Source organism: Typha latifolia, chromosome 9, assembly GCF_019914945.1.
Source record: "Typha latifolia isolate L0001 chromosome 9, TyphaL0001v2, whole genome shotgun sequence".
Classification (NCBI taxonomy): Eukaryota; Viridiplantae; Streptophyta; class Magnoliopsida; order Poales; family Typhaceae; genus Typha; species Typha latifolia.
In genome coordinates, this window is record NC_133094.1 from 5,635,182 (window position 1) to 5,649,690 (window position 14,509).

General features: G+C 34.6%; 1 protein-coding gene across 1 annotated transcript; it reads left to right on the forward strand.

The window, feature by feature from the left end:
• Positions 1-3,630: 3,630 nt before the first annotated feature.
• On the forward strand, positions 3,631-13,332 carry LOC140794621 (AUGMIN subunit 7). The gene is made up of 9 exons (XM_073146722.1): positions 3,631-3,919; positions 4,112-4,197; positions 5,226-5,287; positions 7,647-7,738; positions 7,908-8,033; positions 11,320-11,410; positions 11,869-11,979; positions 12,215-12,313; positions 12,915-13,332. The coding sequence occupies exons 1-9, from the start codon at positions 3,786-3,788 to the stop codon at positions 13,101-13,103; spliced, it is 990 nt and encodes a 329-aa protein (XP_073002823.1). The 5' UTR covers positions 3,631-3,785; the 3' UTR covers positions 13,104-13,332.
• Positions 13,333-14,509: the final 1,177 nt, after the last annotated feature.

Below are 14,509 nucleotides of genomic sequence, written 5' to 3' on the forward strand. Positions count from 1 at the left end.
GAAGAAAGAGAAGAGGGGACTAGGCCGGCGGGGAAGGGCTCGGCTATTTGCTGGCTAGATAGCGGTCGACCTCTTGTCGGCGGCTCGGTGCCAATGAACACGATAGTGAAAGAGGGAGAGAGAGATTCACCTTGGTGGCGGCAGGTCGGCGGTGGCACGAGGGAAGAGAGAGAAAGAGAGTTTAAGAGAGAGACCGAGAGAGAGAAAGGGAAGAGAAGAAAAAGAGAGAGAAAGAGGCGGTGGGGGTGTTGGCGACAACGGTGGGGCCCACCATGCTAACTGGCTCGACCAAGTTGGCCGGGCCGGTGGCTGGGGGCGCGTGGCGCACTAAGCGCATGCCAGCCCCCCTAGCTCAGCACGAGGCCGGCCACATTATGGTTGGCCACATTGTACCAAGAATTTTTTTTAAAGGATAGGTTGTTATAACACTCACCCTGCGTTATCACTCATCAAGTACTGCTAGGTCTACATCATCATAGCCATTGCTTCCTTTGCAATTTAAATATCCTAAAGGGTTTGACTCTCGTCAATCGATAATAAATTGCCAATCACCAAGTGAAACGACTATCTGATTGCTTGAGATCTACAAACTAATAATAATATAAATATCCCCTGCCCCTAACTCTGGCTAGGGAGTCAGATACTATCTAGATGTAAATATCACCCCTTTATGACTATGCACGTGTATTAGTGGCATGATATTATACAACATAAATAAGTAAAATAAAATAGTGTTTGTCATCATGTCTAAGTATACTATGGATATGCATTAGAATAAAAATAATAGCAATTATATCACGTAGCATGTTAAAATAAGCAGGTATCAGTATGACACTCAGGCTATCATGTCATAGACAATTATTAAGATTATAACAGATCGCATCAAATGATAACAACAAGGTTTGATAGTCTAGTTGCCTGAATTCGCTAAAAATATCCCTAGTGATAGACGTTGTCACGCTAATCCCGGTCTGCATCGGGGCAGACGCTAGTTCTAGGGTGCTCTATGGTAAAAATTACTGGGTCAAAAATCTATGGTTTAATAGGTAAAAGAGATAAAATATAAAGAAAAGAAAAAGGCCCATGAAGGGCTTAGGCTTGGGCCCAACCAGTTGGCGCAGCCAAAAGGATCAAATGAGTTAGCCCATAGCCTAATTGGGCTTGGGGCTAGGCGGCAATTCGAGTAGATTGGGCTAGGCCAAATCCAGCCCGACCCAGCAATAACCCCAACCCGAGCAGGCTGGGTTTGGACTAAGGAATGGAAGGGCTCTTTCCTCTCCCCTCTCGAGATCATCCCCATGAGAGGGCACTACATGTCGGCGACTAACCGTCATCGGACTGTCGCAAATTAAGAGGGGTCATGTCGAGGGGGATGCCACAAAGGTCCCCTTGATGCTAATGACCACACATGGCCACTAGCCAACACTAGGTGGCCCAAGGGAGGGAATGGGCCTGGCCAAGGTGGCTCCAATGTTAGGGAGTGGCTAATCACCGTGGCGAGGCATTAGGCAAGTGCAATAGAGGACTGAGAAGGTGAAAGGACGGTGGTGGTGGCCCATTGAGGGCCATCGTGAGGCCCTTGATGCTCCATCGATGTTGAACATAGCACCCCATCATGAGGCTCCACTATGGGTCTCCTCTGGGCCTCGCCGAAGCAGGGGAAAGAGCTCAAGAAGGAGCGCTCCACACTGCCTAACTCATCGCCCGATCAAATTGAAGGACAGATCGTTGCTGCCAGCCCAGCCAGTCATGCCCAAGGTCAATGACCACGAGTGCTCAAAGCACTCCACCACTACACTAAACCAATAAATAAAGAGAAGGAGCGAGAGAGGACATACCGATGACAGTGGGCTTCACCGGCTCCGGACACTATAGGGGGGTGGGTGTATCTCGACGGGGGTTGAATGGCGAGGGGAGGCTTAGTGAAAGGGGAGTGAGAGGGGAAAGAATGGGAAGGGAAAAGGTAAAGAGGGGAAAAGAGTGCGGTGGCCCTCTACCTAAGGGGTTGACCACCTTGCTGCTCGCTAGTGGCGTTTGTAGAGGGTTTCTAGACCTACCACTCCTCCCTCACCCTCTATGTGACAAAGGGGCTTCCCTTTAATCAAGTAGGCATGGGAGAGACGGCATGTGCATTGCACGTTTTTTTAGGTGTTATAGTTGTTACACTTAGTGATTAGTGTATGTCTAGTTAAATTATAAGTAGTAGACTTTGTTTTCAACTCTGGTTTGCATCTAATGTTTGATAAGGATTAGATTGTAACTTTGTAATTATAAGTAGTAGATCCTATTTTCAACTCTAGTTTGCTTGTGAAAATTACAAGTTCTCATGACATAAATTTATGGTGATAATATGAACATGGGAGGTATGAAAATATGTGAGATTACACTTCACCTTGCTTGAATTTTTTTTGTCTTTGGGCTGTTTGTTGCCTTTGTCCTCTTAGCTGTGACAAATTAATGAGCATTAATATATGTATTGTATGGCTTTTAGATGAAATTTTGTAGTCCTAAGACCTCTCCTTTGAAGAAAATGGTGCTTTATGATTTATTGTTGCTCATTTAGATAGTGAATATTCTATTATTATTTATAGAGATTGAATTTCTAACTTTAAAAATATATTTGACATGTAAGAAATTATTTTTGTGAAACTCTTAGCATTTTGTATTAGTTGTATGAAAAAAGATCACAATTTATTAAGATCCGATATATATTCGTTTAAAATCCAATTCGTATTCGAAAAAGATTCAATTCATTTAAAAAAATTATTCTATTTGTATTAAAAAATTATCTGTATCTATTTAATTATGATATGATTTTAAATTTTACTATCTATCGCATCTCAATAAAAATATAAAGGCAAATACTTCAATGCACCTTTAAAACTTATAATCTTAATCCAACGGCTATAATAGCCAGTTTTCATATCCGGTACCGGTTTTTCGGTACCGGTTCCAAAACCACATTACGTAAGAAAAAGAGTATATCGGTTAAGAAGATTAATTACGTGTGCCTAACTTTCCAATTTTCTTGTTATACCCTTGAAGATCTTAACCATTAGATCTTCATCAAAGTGATTGATAAGTACCGAAGAAGCGCTCTATACGTTTTTTCTGTTAAGATTTCTCTCTTAAATATAATTATGCCTTAATTATAGGAGATATCATTTAATATTAAATAATTTAAATTTGATTGTTTGGAGATAAACTTTAATTTAAATATAATTCTCTATCTCTATCTATTAAAATTTAATTTAAATCAATCTTAAACTAATGGGAGATATATGTAAATAATAAAAAATAATTAAAAAGATAAAATGTAATTAAAATTTCATCAAGTTAATTATAAAAGACATCAATACCCTTATTTTAATATATATACATTACTCTCAGTTAATGATATATATGTCTTTTACTTAATAAAATATTAAGATAATATAATTGTTAAAAAATAATGTGCAAGATTATATATCTAAAAAAAATTACCTGCTAAACCGGTAATATCTTTCATTCCTATTATACCCTTAAAGATCTTAACCGTTAGATCTTCATCAAATTGATTGATAAAGAATTAATTCGATTGCACCGAAGAAACCCTCAAATATAAATTCCGATATCAGTTGAGCATCCGATCCTGATCTTGATCCGTTTACCCCTTTCCTAAATTTCTAGAAGAAGCCGGATGTCCAATTCAAATACATTTTCTAATTTTGAATTTGAAACCCCACCTCCTTCCCCTTTACTGCGTACCAAACTATCTCAAGATCCCTACTCCGAGATCGCCGGCCATGGCTTCGAAGCAAATGGAGGAGATCCAGAGGAAGCTATCTCTCCTCAACTATCCGAGAGCCGATGCTCCGGCCCAGTCCCTCCTCTTCGCCGGCGTCGAGAGATACGCCCTCCTCGAATGGCTCTTCTTTAGGCAATTCCCCTTCTTTCCTCTAGTTCAATCTTTTCTCCACCTATGTTCTACCTAGTGGCAATTGGGTTTCCTCCAAAATCCCTTCTTTCCTAGGGTTTGCAATTCCATGTCGATCTCTTCGATTAGTTGGTTTTTATGGTGCTGTGAAGATCATATTTTGACTTTTTCTTTATAATCTTTGGTTCTTGGTAGGCTTTTAGGTGATAGATCTCCATTCACCCAACAGAATTGGCAAGGGGATAGCATGGATCGCGACGAGGAGAATACTAGGATCCAACGTGAGTGCTTCTTTTCAGTATTTTATGAGTGTGGATACTCCGTTAAATCTGTGGTTTTTTCAATTAATCGTGGAAAGATGCTGGTTTCCAGCAGTGGCCAGTGGGAATGTGGACTTCTGTTTAAAGATTTCCGTTTTCAATCAATGACTTCCTACTGGCGCGCTGGTAGTATGAATAGAGAGACATAATATGTAAGTTGGAATAAGTATCTGTATCAAATGACCAAATATTTCGTTCCATGAAATATTTAGCCTCATATAGTCTTACTGTTTAACCAGCTAGATTTATACAACTTGTATGTAAGAGCTCTCTCTTGTATATGATTTTCCATCTCTGGGTAGCTTTACGTATGTATATTGAGAGCTTCTGATTAATATTCAACTTGTTTGTCTAACATATATACTGGACTATTAATTCTACTGCATAAGATTTAACGGAAGGTTGTGTAGTCAAAACCTGCGTGTACACGGAGTAAACAATTCCCTAGGAACAATTAACTCGACCATTCCTTGTTTACTCATATAGTAAGACATAATTTTTTTCACAATCCCAACCATTCAGAATATTTTACATGTCCAAAAGAACTTATGCATCAACAAACTTAGATCTAAACCATAAACAAAAAGAATAAAAAATTTACCAAGTGTCGGCATCTAATATCCCAATGATAGGATAAGAGGTTGACATGAAGAAGGAATGATGGTATCAGGCTTGGAAGGTTGAAGGAAGCTGAGTGGCCTCTTTGCCTCTCTATCCACATGCATGTGTCTCATGCTATAGCATTTCAGCATTTTAGTTTGCATATGTAAATCTTACAAGCCTCTGTACATGTGCCATTTATAATATCTACTAAAGTTTAGATGCTAAAATTCCATGTGGAACGGAACCTTTAACTAAGTGTGTTCTATCTATATTTGATTATATATTGTCTATTTGTCTCTACAAATAGTGAGCATGCATGCATACCTCAAACCTTGATTTTATCTTTTGGAGAACAAGTTTATGAGATAATAGTTTACCTGCTGCAGATTTAGCTGAGATAGCAAGCTTCTTGGGTATTACACCTTCAGTTGATACAGAAGCTATCCAAGTGAGTAAAAGAAATATAATGCAGTAATTATACCTATGGTTTTTTTAAACATATTTGAGATATGCTCCATGCTTATAATTTATGTTCTATTTCCATATGGGCTATTGATTGGTTGTTTTCAAGTAATATCATGGTTTCCAAAATCCCAGATTGGATCGATCAATTTGGATTGGGTTCGGCCATAACTGATTTTGATTCGGACTCGAAACTAGTTTAATAACTGATTTCGATCTGGGACGCTGTATCAGCGAAACTAGTTTTTTTTTAAATTTAGGTCGAATTTAAAATATAACTAACCCAGGGGAGATTAGTAATTTATGTCCTCAACTATTTTTTTTTTAAGTTCTTAGTTTTTATCATGGTTCCTAGTTTCGGCCGATCCCGAGTAGGATCGGCCGAAACGGATCGGGATCGGTCGATCTCGATCCCTGGCCGAAACCAATCTATTGATTGGTTTCGGTCGGGTATCGGCCAGATCGGCCGATCCCGCTCGAGACGAGCATGGGTAAGAGAGAAAGAAAGGGGAAAGAGAGAGGGAAAGAGAGGGAGGAAGAGAAAGAGGGAAAGAGAGAGAAAGAGAGAGAGATGGAGCAAGAGAGAGGGAAAGAGAGGGAGAAAGAGAGAGAGAGGGGGAGAAAGAGATAGAGTTTGTAGGTTGCAGCAGTAAGAGGGAGAGGGAAGAAAGAGAGAGAGGGAAGAGGAGAGAGAGACATGAAGAGAATAAAAATTAAAAAACTATGTTAAAGAGGGAAAGAGGTGGCAGTCGGTGAGGAGAGGGAGATTTTTTAAGAGAGAGAGTCAGTGAGAGAGAGAGTTTGATAAGAAAGAGAATTAGTGGAGAGAAGGTAAATTTTTTTTTTAATTTGTGTGGGAGAGAGAAAGTGTGAGTGGTAGAAAGGGGAAGAAATAGAAGTTGAGAAAATAATATTTATTTTTTAGTTTTTAGACTTTATATATGAATAATTTATATTTATATCTTATTATTATTTTTCTAAAAAATTAAGAATTTTTCTGTATTTTCAAAATTATTTTAAATACAGGCCGATATGGACGGCCGATACTGTCGATACTGCCGATACCGCCGATACGTATTGTTTTTTTAGATAGGCGATCTCGATCCTGATTTCGATACTTGGAACCTTAGTTTTTATCCTATATCTCTTACACACACTCTCCTCTCACCCTCCCACTTTACTGAGCTTATTTGACAGCCAATTTGGTGGGCCATTCTGACTACGCATTTTGGTGAGTTCGAATAAGTGTTTTTTTATAATCTTTTTCTCTTTCTTTCTTACTCACTCTTTAACTCATCTTTTTACTAGTACGGAACAACATTGAAGCTCTCTCTTTATAGTTATTTTGCAGTAGTAATTTACAAGTATAAAAATTTGTCAAATTTAAGTCAAAATTTATCATAGTTTTAAGCAAGTTTTTTTTTTAGTTTTTAGGCTTTATATGTAACTAATTTTTATATTCTTTTTTTCTGTTCTTTTTCTAAATATTGATAAATTTTCATGCTTTTTATATTCTTATTTATCTATTTTTTGCTAAATATTTAGAAAATTTCCTACATTTTAAAATAATATTTAAAATTTTACGTAATTAAAAATAGTTCAATCTGATACGAGCGGTCGATATGGCTAATCAATTTTTTTAATGGTGGATCCCAATTTTGATATCGAATTTTGGAATCTTAAGTAGTATCTACTTAGTCAACTGACTTAATACATTCACTAGCCAATAATCTATATGATTAGATATTTGAGTCACATAAAATGTACATGTTAAACTACATTGAATCGGAATTTATATGTATCCCGCTGAGCTATAACATGGATATGGGCACTTGATTGAGGGCACTGAGATTGCCAATTCGGTGGCACATTAAACTTGATACCTAAAGAGGACTGTTGTTATATTTGTTCTAACTAGATAGTATTAATCTCTAGAAGCATGTAAAAGGATACTATGGGCCCGGTTCTGTGCGTGCTTCAAACAATTTTGTCTTCTCCATATTACCATATCTCTAGAGTCAATAATTTTCTATGAGGAGCTACTGAGCTCGATATGCGCAATAATGCAGATAAAAGAGTACAGTTGGGAATAGAGTTTGGAATAGATGGATTCTTATTTGACTAAAGCAGTAGAATAGAGAATCCTTTTGATTCCAAGTTTTCCTGATGATAACATAAGATCTTTCGAATATTAAAGTGCAATATATGGGAAATTTTTGCAGCTATTCTCAAACTTAATGGCCCCATAATTATTAAAAGTTGAAAACATATGAATTACATTGTTTGCACTTGAAGGCACTATCACATTCTCTTGAGCTTCTATGATGTTAATGTCCTGATTTTAGGGAAGAGGTAGCTATGAAGAACGTGTGGAAATGCTTCATCTTATTGTAGATCTTGTGGAAGCAAGCTGCTATGCTGACAATCCAGACTGGAGGTTAGCAGAGGTTCTTAATTTTTATAAGAGAGCCTTGTTGTTCTTGTTGCTGCACAGATTAGCTATAGATCCTCATGTAACTTTTTTCAGCTGAAGTCCTAAACTTAATTTCATAGTTTTTTCTAAAACGTTCAAACATGAGATTTATTGGCATCTGGTTCACTCCCAGTGTTGATGAGCAGTTAGCAAAGGATGTACAGCTGGTAGATTCAATTGCTGAAAAACAAGCTCAAGTATTTTCAGAAGACTGCAAGCTTTTCCCTGCTGATGTGCAGATCCAGTCAGTGTACCCCTTGTAAGTATTTTGATATTTCTATGTTGAGGAATGCCCTCAGCAATTGTTATAGTTTTGCAGATTTAGTCAATTTACCATTCTTCAGCATTTTGATTTGTCTATTAGTTGCTACTTGCAAATCATCATGTAAGGCCTTGTTTGCTTTAAGTTTAGGAACTCTCTTGAATTGGTTTAGAGGCTTCTTAACTGGTTCAGTAATTAAACATCTTTTTATCTTTTTCATATCTAATCAAGTTTACTCTTCAAAAAATGAAGACTAAAAAATACGACTATCTAATTGAGTTCAGGCTTAACCTCAAACCAAACAAGGCTTGAAGTTGTAGGAATGTTATGCTCTTGTAATACTTGTTTTTAAGTTGGTAATGAATGCTTTTAGATAAGATTTGTTGCGTGTCAATCAACATCATTCTTAAATACTTATGTTTAACATCCAAAGCAAACAGAACAAGATATCATCTATTTGAAACATTTTTTCAACGGTAAAGGATTCCTAGTACATGTTTAAAGATCTTTATTTAAGATGGGTGGATAAGCAATTATGTAGTGCCTAGGTGCTAGACGGGCATGCCCAGAATTTAAGTTGTTTAAAATTTAATAAATAAAAAAATAATTAGAGAAGAAGTTAAAATTAATACTTACAATCTAAATAATATATTAACACATTCTTGTTAAGAAAATAAGAACTACCGTAAGCTATTAGAATCTACTAAATCATCAGCAGATACAATAATTTTGAATTTCAGAATCAATCTACATATTAAAATCATGGTTTGTTGGATCGGGATCGACCCAACCCGATCCTGATTCAGGCCCGATCCGAACTCTCTCTCTCTCTCTCTCTCTCTTTTTCTCTTTTTCTCTCTTTACCATATAACCATTATTTTTCATATGGAGAAATCTAGCTCCAGTCATGCAGATCTAACTCCGGCAAACTTCGGTATATAATTTTTTAATTTATTTCTTTATTTCTCTCTATGCTATTTTTATTTCTTCCGATCTCTCCCTTTTTCTTCACTTTTCTTCTTCTTCTTCTTCTTCTTCTTCATTGCACCATGGTTTTTTTTTCTTTTGTTTGATTTTCTTCGACTCACTCTTTTTCTAATCTCTTCTTTTTTTCAATTTTCATTGCACCATAGTTTTTTTCTTTATTTTTATTTTTGGTAAAAAATTTCTAAATTTTTAGAAGTTTTTCTGCATTTTTAAGTAATATTTAGAATTTTACATAATTAAAAAGTTCGATTCAATCTAGGCGACCGATACATCTGGCCGATACAAATCGTTTTTTCAAAAGGCTTTTCCTAATTCCGATCCTAAATTTTCGAACCTTTATTAAAATATGATACGAGATGCTAAGATGGTCATATAGGCGGGACTTAAGCAGAGGCTAGTTATATTCTATCTAAGGCGGAAGTCTAGGTGTTAAAGCGGGAGTTTTTTAAAATAATTGTCTCACAATTGAAGCCCTAGAGATTGTTAAGAGATGATTTGGAGCGATCCAAGGTTGAGGTGCGTAGTCTATTGGTGTTTTCCTTGGATAGTGATGATTAATCATTGTTGATTAGAGATCATTACTGTCTCAAGGGTTACTAAGAGTCTAAGACAAGTCGCCTATCCCCGAGGGTTAATAAGGTTAGCATTTAAATGCAGAAAGTAGTGTATCTAGTGGGCGTGGAGCAGGTTCACTTCAGATAGAGTTTTGGGTATCAAAGGGTGGCTTGTAAGTTATCTTGTAACGTCTACTTTAGTTCTAGGGCTAGGTTTGATCTTTAGAGAGGATATGTGTTTTTTTACACTTAGTTGATAGAGGATTTTCCATATAAAAAATATTTTTTCTCATGATTACCCTTTGTATTTCATTCTGTCTTCTATGAATTTTGTATCAGAACTCCAGAAAATCTCAATGAAATTTCAATAAATTTTGGTAAATTTACTATAGCACATTAAAAATTTCAATTGGTACCAGAACTCTCGGAAAATCATTTCTACATATATTTGAACAGACTTCGAATTGTTGACAAGTTTACTTCTCTGGAAAATCTGTTTTACAGAACTTCAAACAAAAAACTGATGCCCTTGTTAAATTTGTCTAGTAAGCTATGTTCTCAGTGCAAAATGCCTATCAAGAGTCAACCTCAAATGATTACTTGTATCATAGCTCATATAATTTTGCTCTCGATTTAGATACATCATACAACTTTGTTGTATTCACGAATCACTAATTACAAATTATAACACTAACACATCTAAATGATCAAATTCTGGTGCATTGTTGTCAGTATTCATCTAACTTACAGCATGAAATTTGGTAGTCCAACTATTTTAGGATGTTTGATTTAGTGATTTTCTGCTTTTCTCTGGCTGGCAATTATTTCAGATAGAAATTCATAGACATGAAATGTTGTCTGGTGTTAGATTGAATGGAGAAAGTAGTTGCTTAAATTCTTAGAGTTATATGTTGTGCCAAAGGTCTCAAATAAATGGTTTTTAGATGAGATGTTCTTGATTAAATGAACAAAATTTTGAAGTTAAGCATTCGTCTTTCTCTTCTCCCATATTTAATTTAGAGCTTTCACTTTTCTCTATTTCCGTATTGAATTTAGAGCTCTCTTCTTTCTCTACTCCCATATCTAATTTAGAGTTGTCATGATTGGTATATTGGACCTATGGGTTCTTTAATTTCTGCAAGATGCCAGATGATCCTGATGTTTCAATTTCTCAATATTGTGGGTCATTGTTTCATCCTCTGGGTCTGCTTTTATGGGTGATATGACTTATTTTGGTTGGTTAGAAACTTAAAATTGTTTAGTAACTACTACTCTCAATGCATGTGGTACAGAACACTCCCCTCTTCCATCCAGGATAACAACATGCCTGGTGAAATGGGTGCCTAATAGTATTGGGAAAGTTTCTCAACTTCACTTTCTCTTATTCTATACCCTACATTCCTACTGTAGTGAGCTAGAGGTTTTGCTTTTGAAGTTACTGATACGGCATCTTGTTATACTTAGTTATGTATTGTAAGTTTTAATAAATGTAGTGATTTTTCTAGTTACATATATTTGTTGATAATATCATCCATTTTTCAGTCTTAATCTATGTTTTCTACAGCATAAAATATTTCGCATTTAAACTCTTTTTGTTAATTATAGTAATTTTTTTTGTACAACAATTTGTTGCATTCAAAAATAATCTCAGCTTTATCAAAAATAAATAAATAATAACTAATAATATCAGGGATAATGTTAAGCTTCATGTTAATTCATATACATTTTATTTCTGTTTGCAGACCAGATATATCTGAATTGCAGTCAAAGCTGTCTGACTATTCAAAAAAAATGTCAAACTTGCAGCAGATGGTCCAGGAATTGGCATCCAAGGTTCACATCTCATAGCCTTTGTTGTGACTTGCATGAGATATGCCTAAAATTTGCTAAGAGAGAGTGAGCATATAAAAATGAGAATAAGTTTTCTTTGATCAATTTCTAAGCTTTTGGTTTATACCCATTTGAACCCAAAATATAAAGATTTTGTTTAGAACTTACTTAATAGTGTGTAACTTCTTGATGCTCTTAAAACTGATTTCCATGCATGGATGCACATTAAGTAGACTCTTAAGCATCTTCAGATGTAAAATATCTGATAATTTTTTATTTCAATCCTGACTTATTTTATGTGCATCTCAAGAATAACCTGAAGATTGAACCTTCTTTGATTATATTATTTCTAGAAAAAGCTTCTCAGCTAATTGACAACACAACTTTTTCTTTATCTTTTTTTTAACTTGGTAAGTTATTTGTTTTATTGATACTAAAGTTGCTTCTGGTTGCTGCTGCAGCACTATGATTATAATCCCAATGAAGAGTATGCTGAAACGGAGTTAAAGTTGAGGGGACATTTGGAGTCTTTCTTGGAAACAGTCAGATCCTTCAACTTAATTTATACAAAGGTGATCATCTTGGACAGATTTTACGATTCTTTATCTTTCTCTTTGTTAGGCCGTGTATCAAATAGAGGCATGTTAGACTTCAACAGCGATGAGCAATTGGTGAAAGACTATGGGAAGGCCAAATATACTCTGCAGATTACCTACAAATTGTAGTTTTAAATCTGTCTTGATTGTTACTTCCTTTTCCTTTTCTATATTTGCTTGCAAAAGTTGTCTAAAGATTTATTTGTTATAGGAAATTCGTCCATGGACCCACATGATGGAGGTTCCACAATTACACGGATTTGGTCCAGCTGCCAATAGATTGTTGGAGGCATACAACACACTTCTAAAGGTAAGAAGCAGATTCTTTACCTTCTGTTAACTAACAATTGAATCTCCATGAATTAGTTATACAGTTATATAATTGCAGAAAATTCGAATTTATTATTTTTTTGGTTCTTTATTTTGTGAAAATTTTCAAGATAGATTTAGAATTAAATTATAATCACACATGACATGTCTATATGTTACATTTTGCTCTTCTAGATGATTACATGAACAGAAGAAAATTTTAATCAGTGAAATATTGCCACATTTCTATAATTCGTTGTTAATTTTAATATCAACCACTTTAATATGGAAACATTTAACTTACTTTTCCTGATACATTTCCATATTACTCACATGCATAGACTTCACAAATGGAAGAATTGATTATATGACTCTCTTTTATGTATCTTCTGATATTTTTAGTATATCAGAACAGATGAAACAGCATTTTACTCAATGTATATCCAAGCATATACTTGTACAATGGTCCATGGAAGAGATTCCAGTGCCAATTACAAATATTCAATCTAATAAACTGCTTGGAAGCCCCCTCAATCTACTTTCTACAGAATATTAGTCTTGCATATCACATGCATTTGACCGATTGGTTGTGTGAATGGCAGTTTCTAGGGAACTTGAGGAGTCTCCGCGATTCTTATGCTGCCATGTCTATGGGATCATTATCGACAAGTGAAGAACCTTCCTCGGTCTCAAAAATTATTATGGACTGCGAGTCCGCACTGACTTTCTTGAATCGCAGTCTCACCATCCTCTCTACTTCCGTTGCTCGAGAGCAAGGCGAAACATTGTGATTTTATATAAGAGGATGATCCGGAGGGAAGAAGGATGGATGTATTAAACGACCTCCTCTTTCATGTTATTTCATGTATACCTGTACGAGTTATTTTCAATTTTTCAGAAGTAAAAAAAACTTTTTCTCCTTTTATTCATGTAGTGAGTGCCTTTGATTTTGGAAGCTGTCTATTGGCCTGCAATTGTTGATTGTTGCAAATTAAGTTGTAGTTTCTTTCTTGGCCACTATTTACTGTCTTCTTCTTTGATATGTAGTAAAATATTAGAAGAATATCTAAATCTTGGGCCTCGTTTACTTGTGGAAAAGGTCAATACTAGTATAACTATTTAACTTTTTATATTAATTATTCTAGCTCCCCTTTATTTTAATTAAGAATAATTTTTTTCTTATTCTAGATTACAATTTTTTATTGTAGAATAATAACTTTAGTTATATTCTAAAATACGAATATTATTCATCAAACTTATATTACACACTAATCTAATTACTAATTTACTTTTGAATGCTTATCCTATCATTTTACTTCATATTAAATTAAAGAGAATTTATGATAATTTTATAAAAAAAATAAAACATATTTTATTTCATCATTTTTTCTATCACATTGAAAGTAATTATCGTACTTTTAATTTAGAATACAAGTGAACATATGAACAGTTATTCTTAAAATAAAAATTTTATTTTGAGAATAACATATAGAAATATTTATTCTAGAATTAATCTTATTTTTAAAGTAAATAAAGTCCTAGTGTTTAGTTGTATAGTAGTATAGTGTATAATAATTAGTTTTGATATCATATAAATTTGAAATGATAATTTGGCAAATGATTAAAATATTTTTTATAATAAATTTGATGAGGAGAGAAGAGAAAGAGGAAAGTGAGATTTTTTTAGGGTAAAATAATAACTGAATTTATTTTTTAAATTAGATGGAAGAGGAGAGGAAAGAGAAGTAGGTTTGTTTTTGAGAAAATGAGGGCAGGGATTTAATTAGAGTATATTAAATAGAAAATTAAGAAGTACAAGAAGAAATAAATAAGAGATCAAAAATCGATACTTAGGACAGTAAAATTGCAATTTTCACTGATTTAAGAAAGATTAGGCCTTGAGCAGTCTTTGCTTCCTACTGAATAATCTTTCTTTAGGGTGTGTTTCATTATAGGGTTGGGTAAGGGTCATCCTTAAGCTTATCTAAAATGATAGCATTTCTCCTGAGATTACTAATCTTATATTTTAATTTTAGTCTATTATTTGGTTTATACAGGACTATATATGGAATAATTAAAACAAATTATATCATTATCCTGGATAAAAAAATTAATAATGTCGATTACTATTTTAAATTAATGTTGATCATTTCAAACATAACTTATATCATTAAATATAATTAAATTAAATTATGTT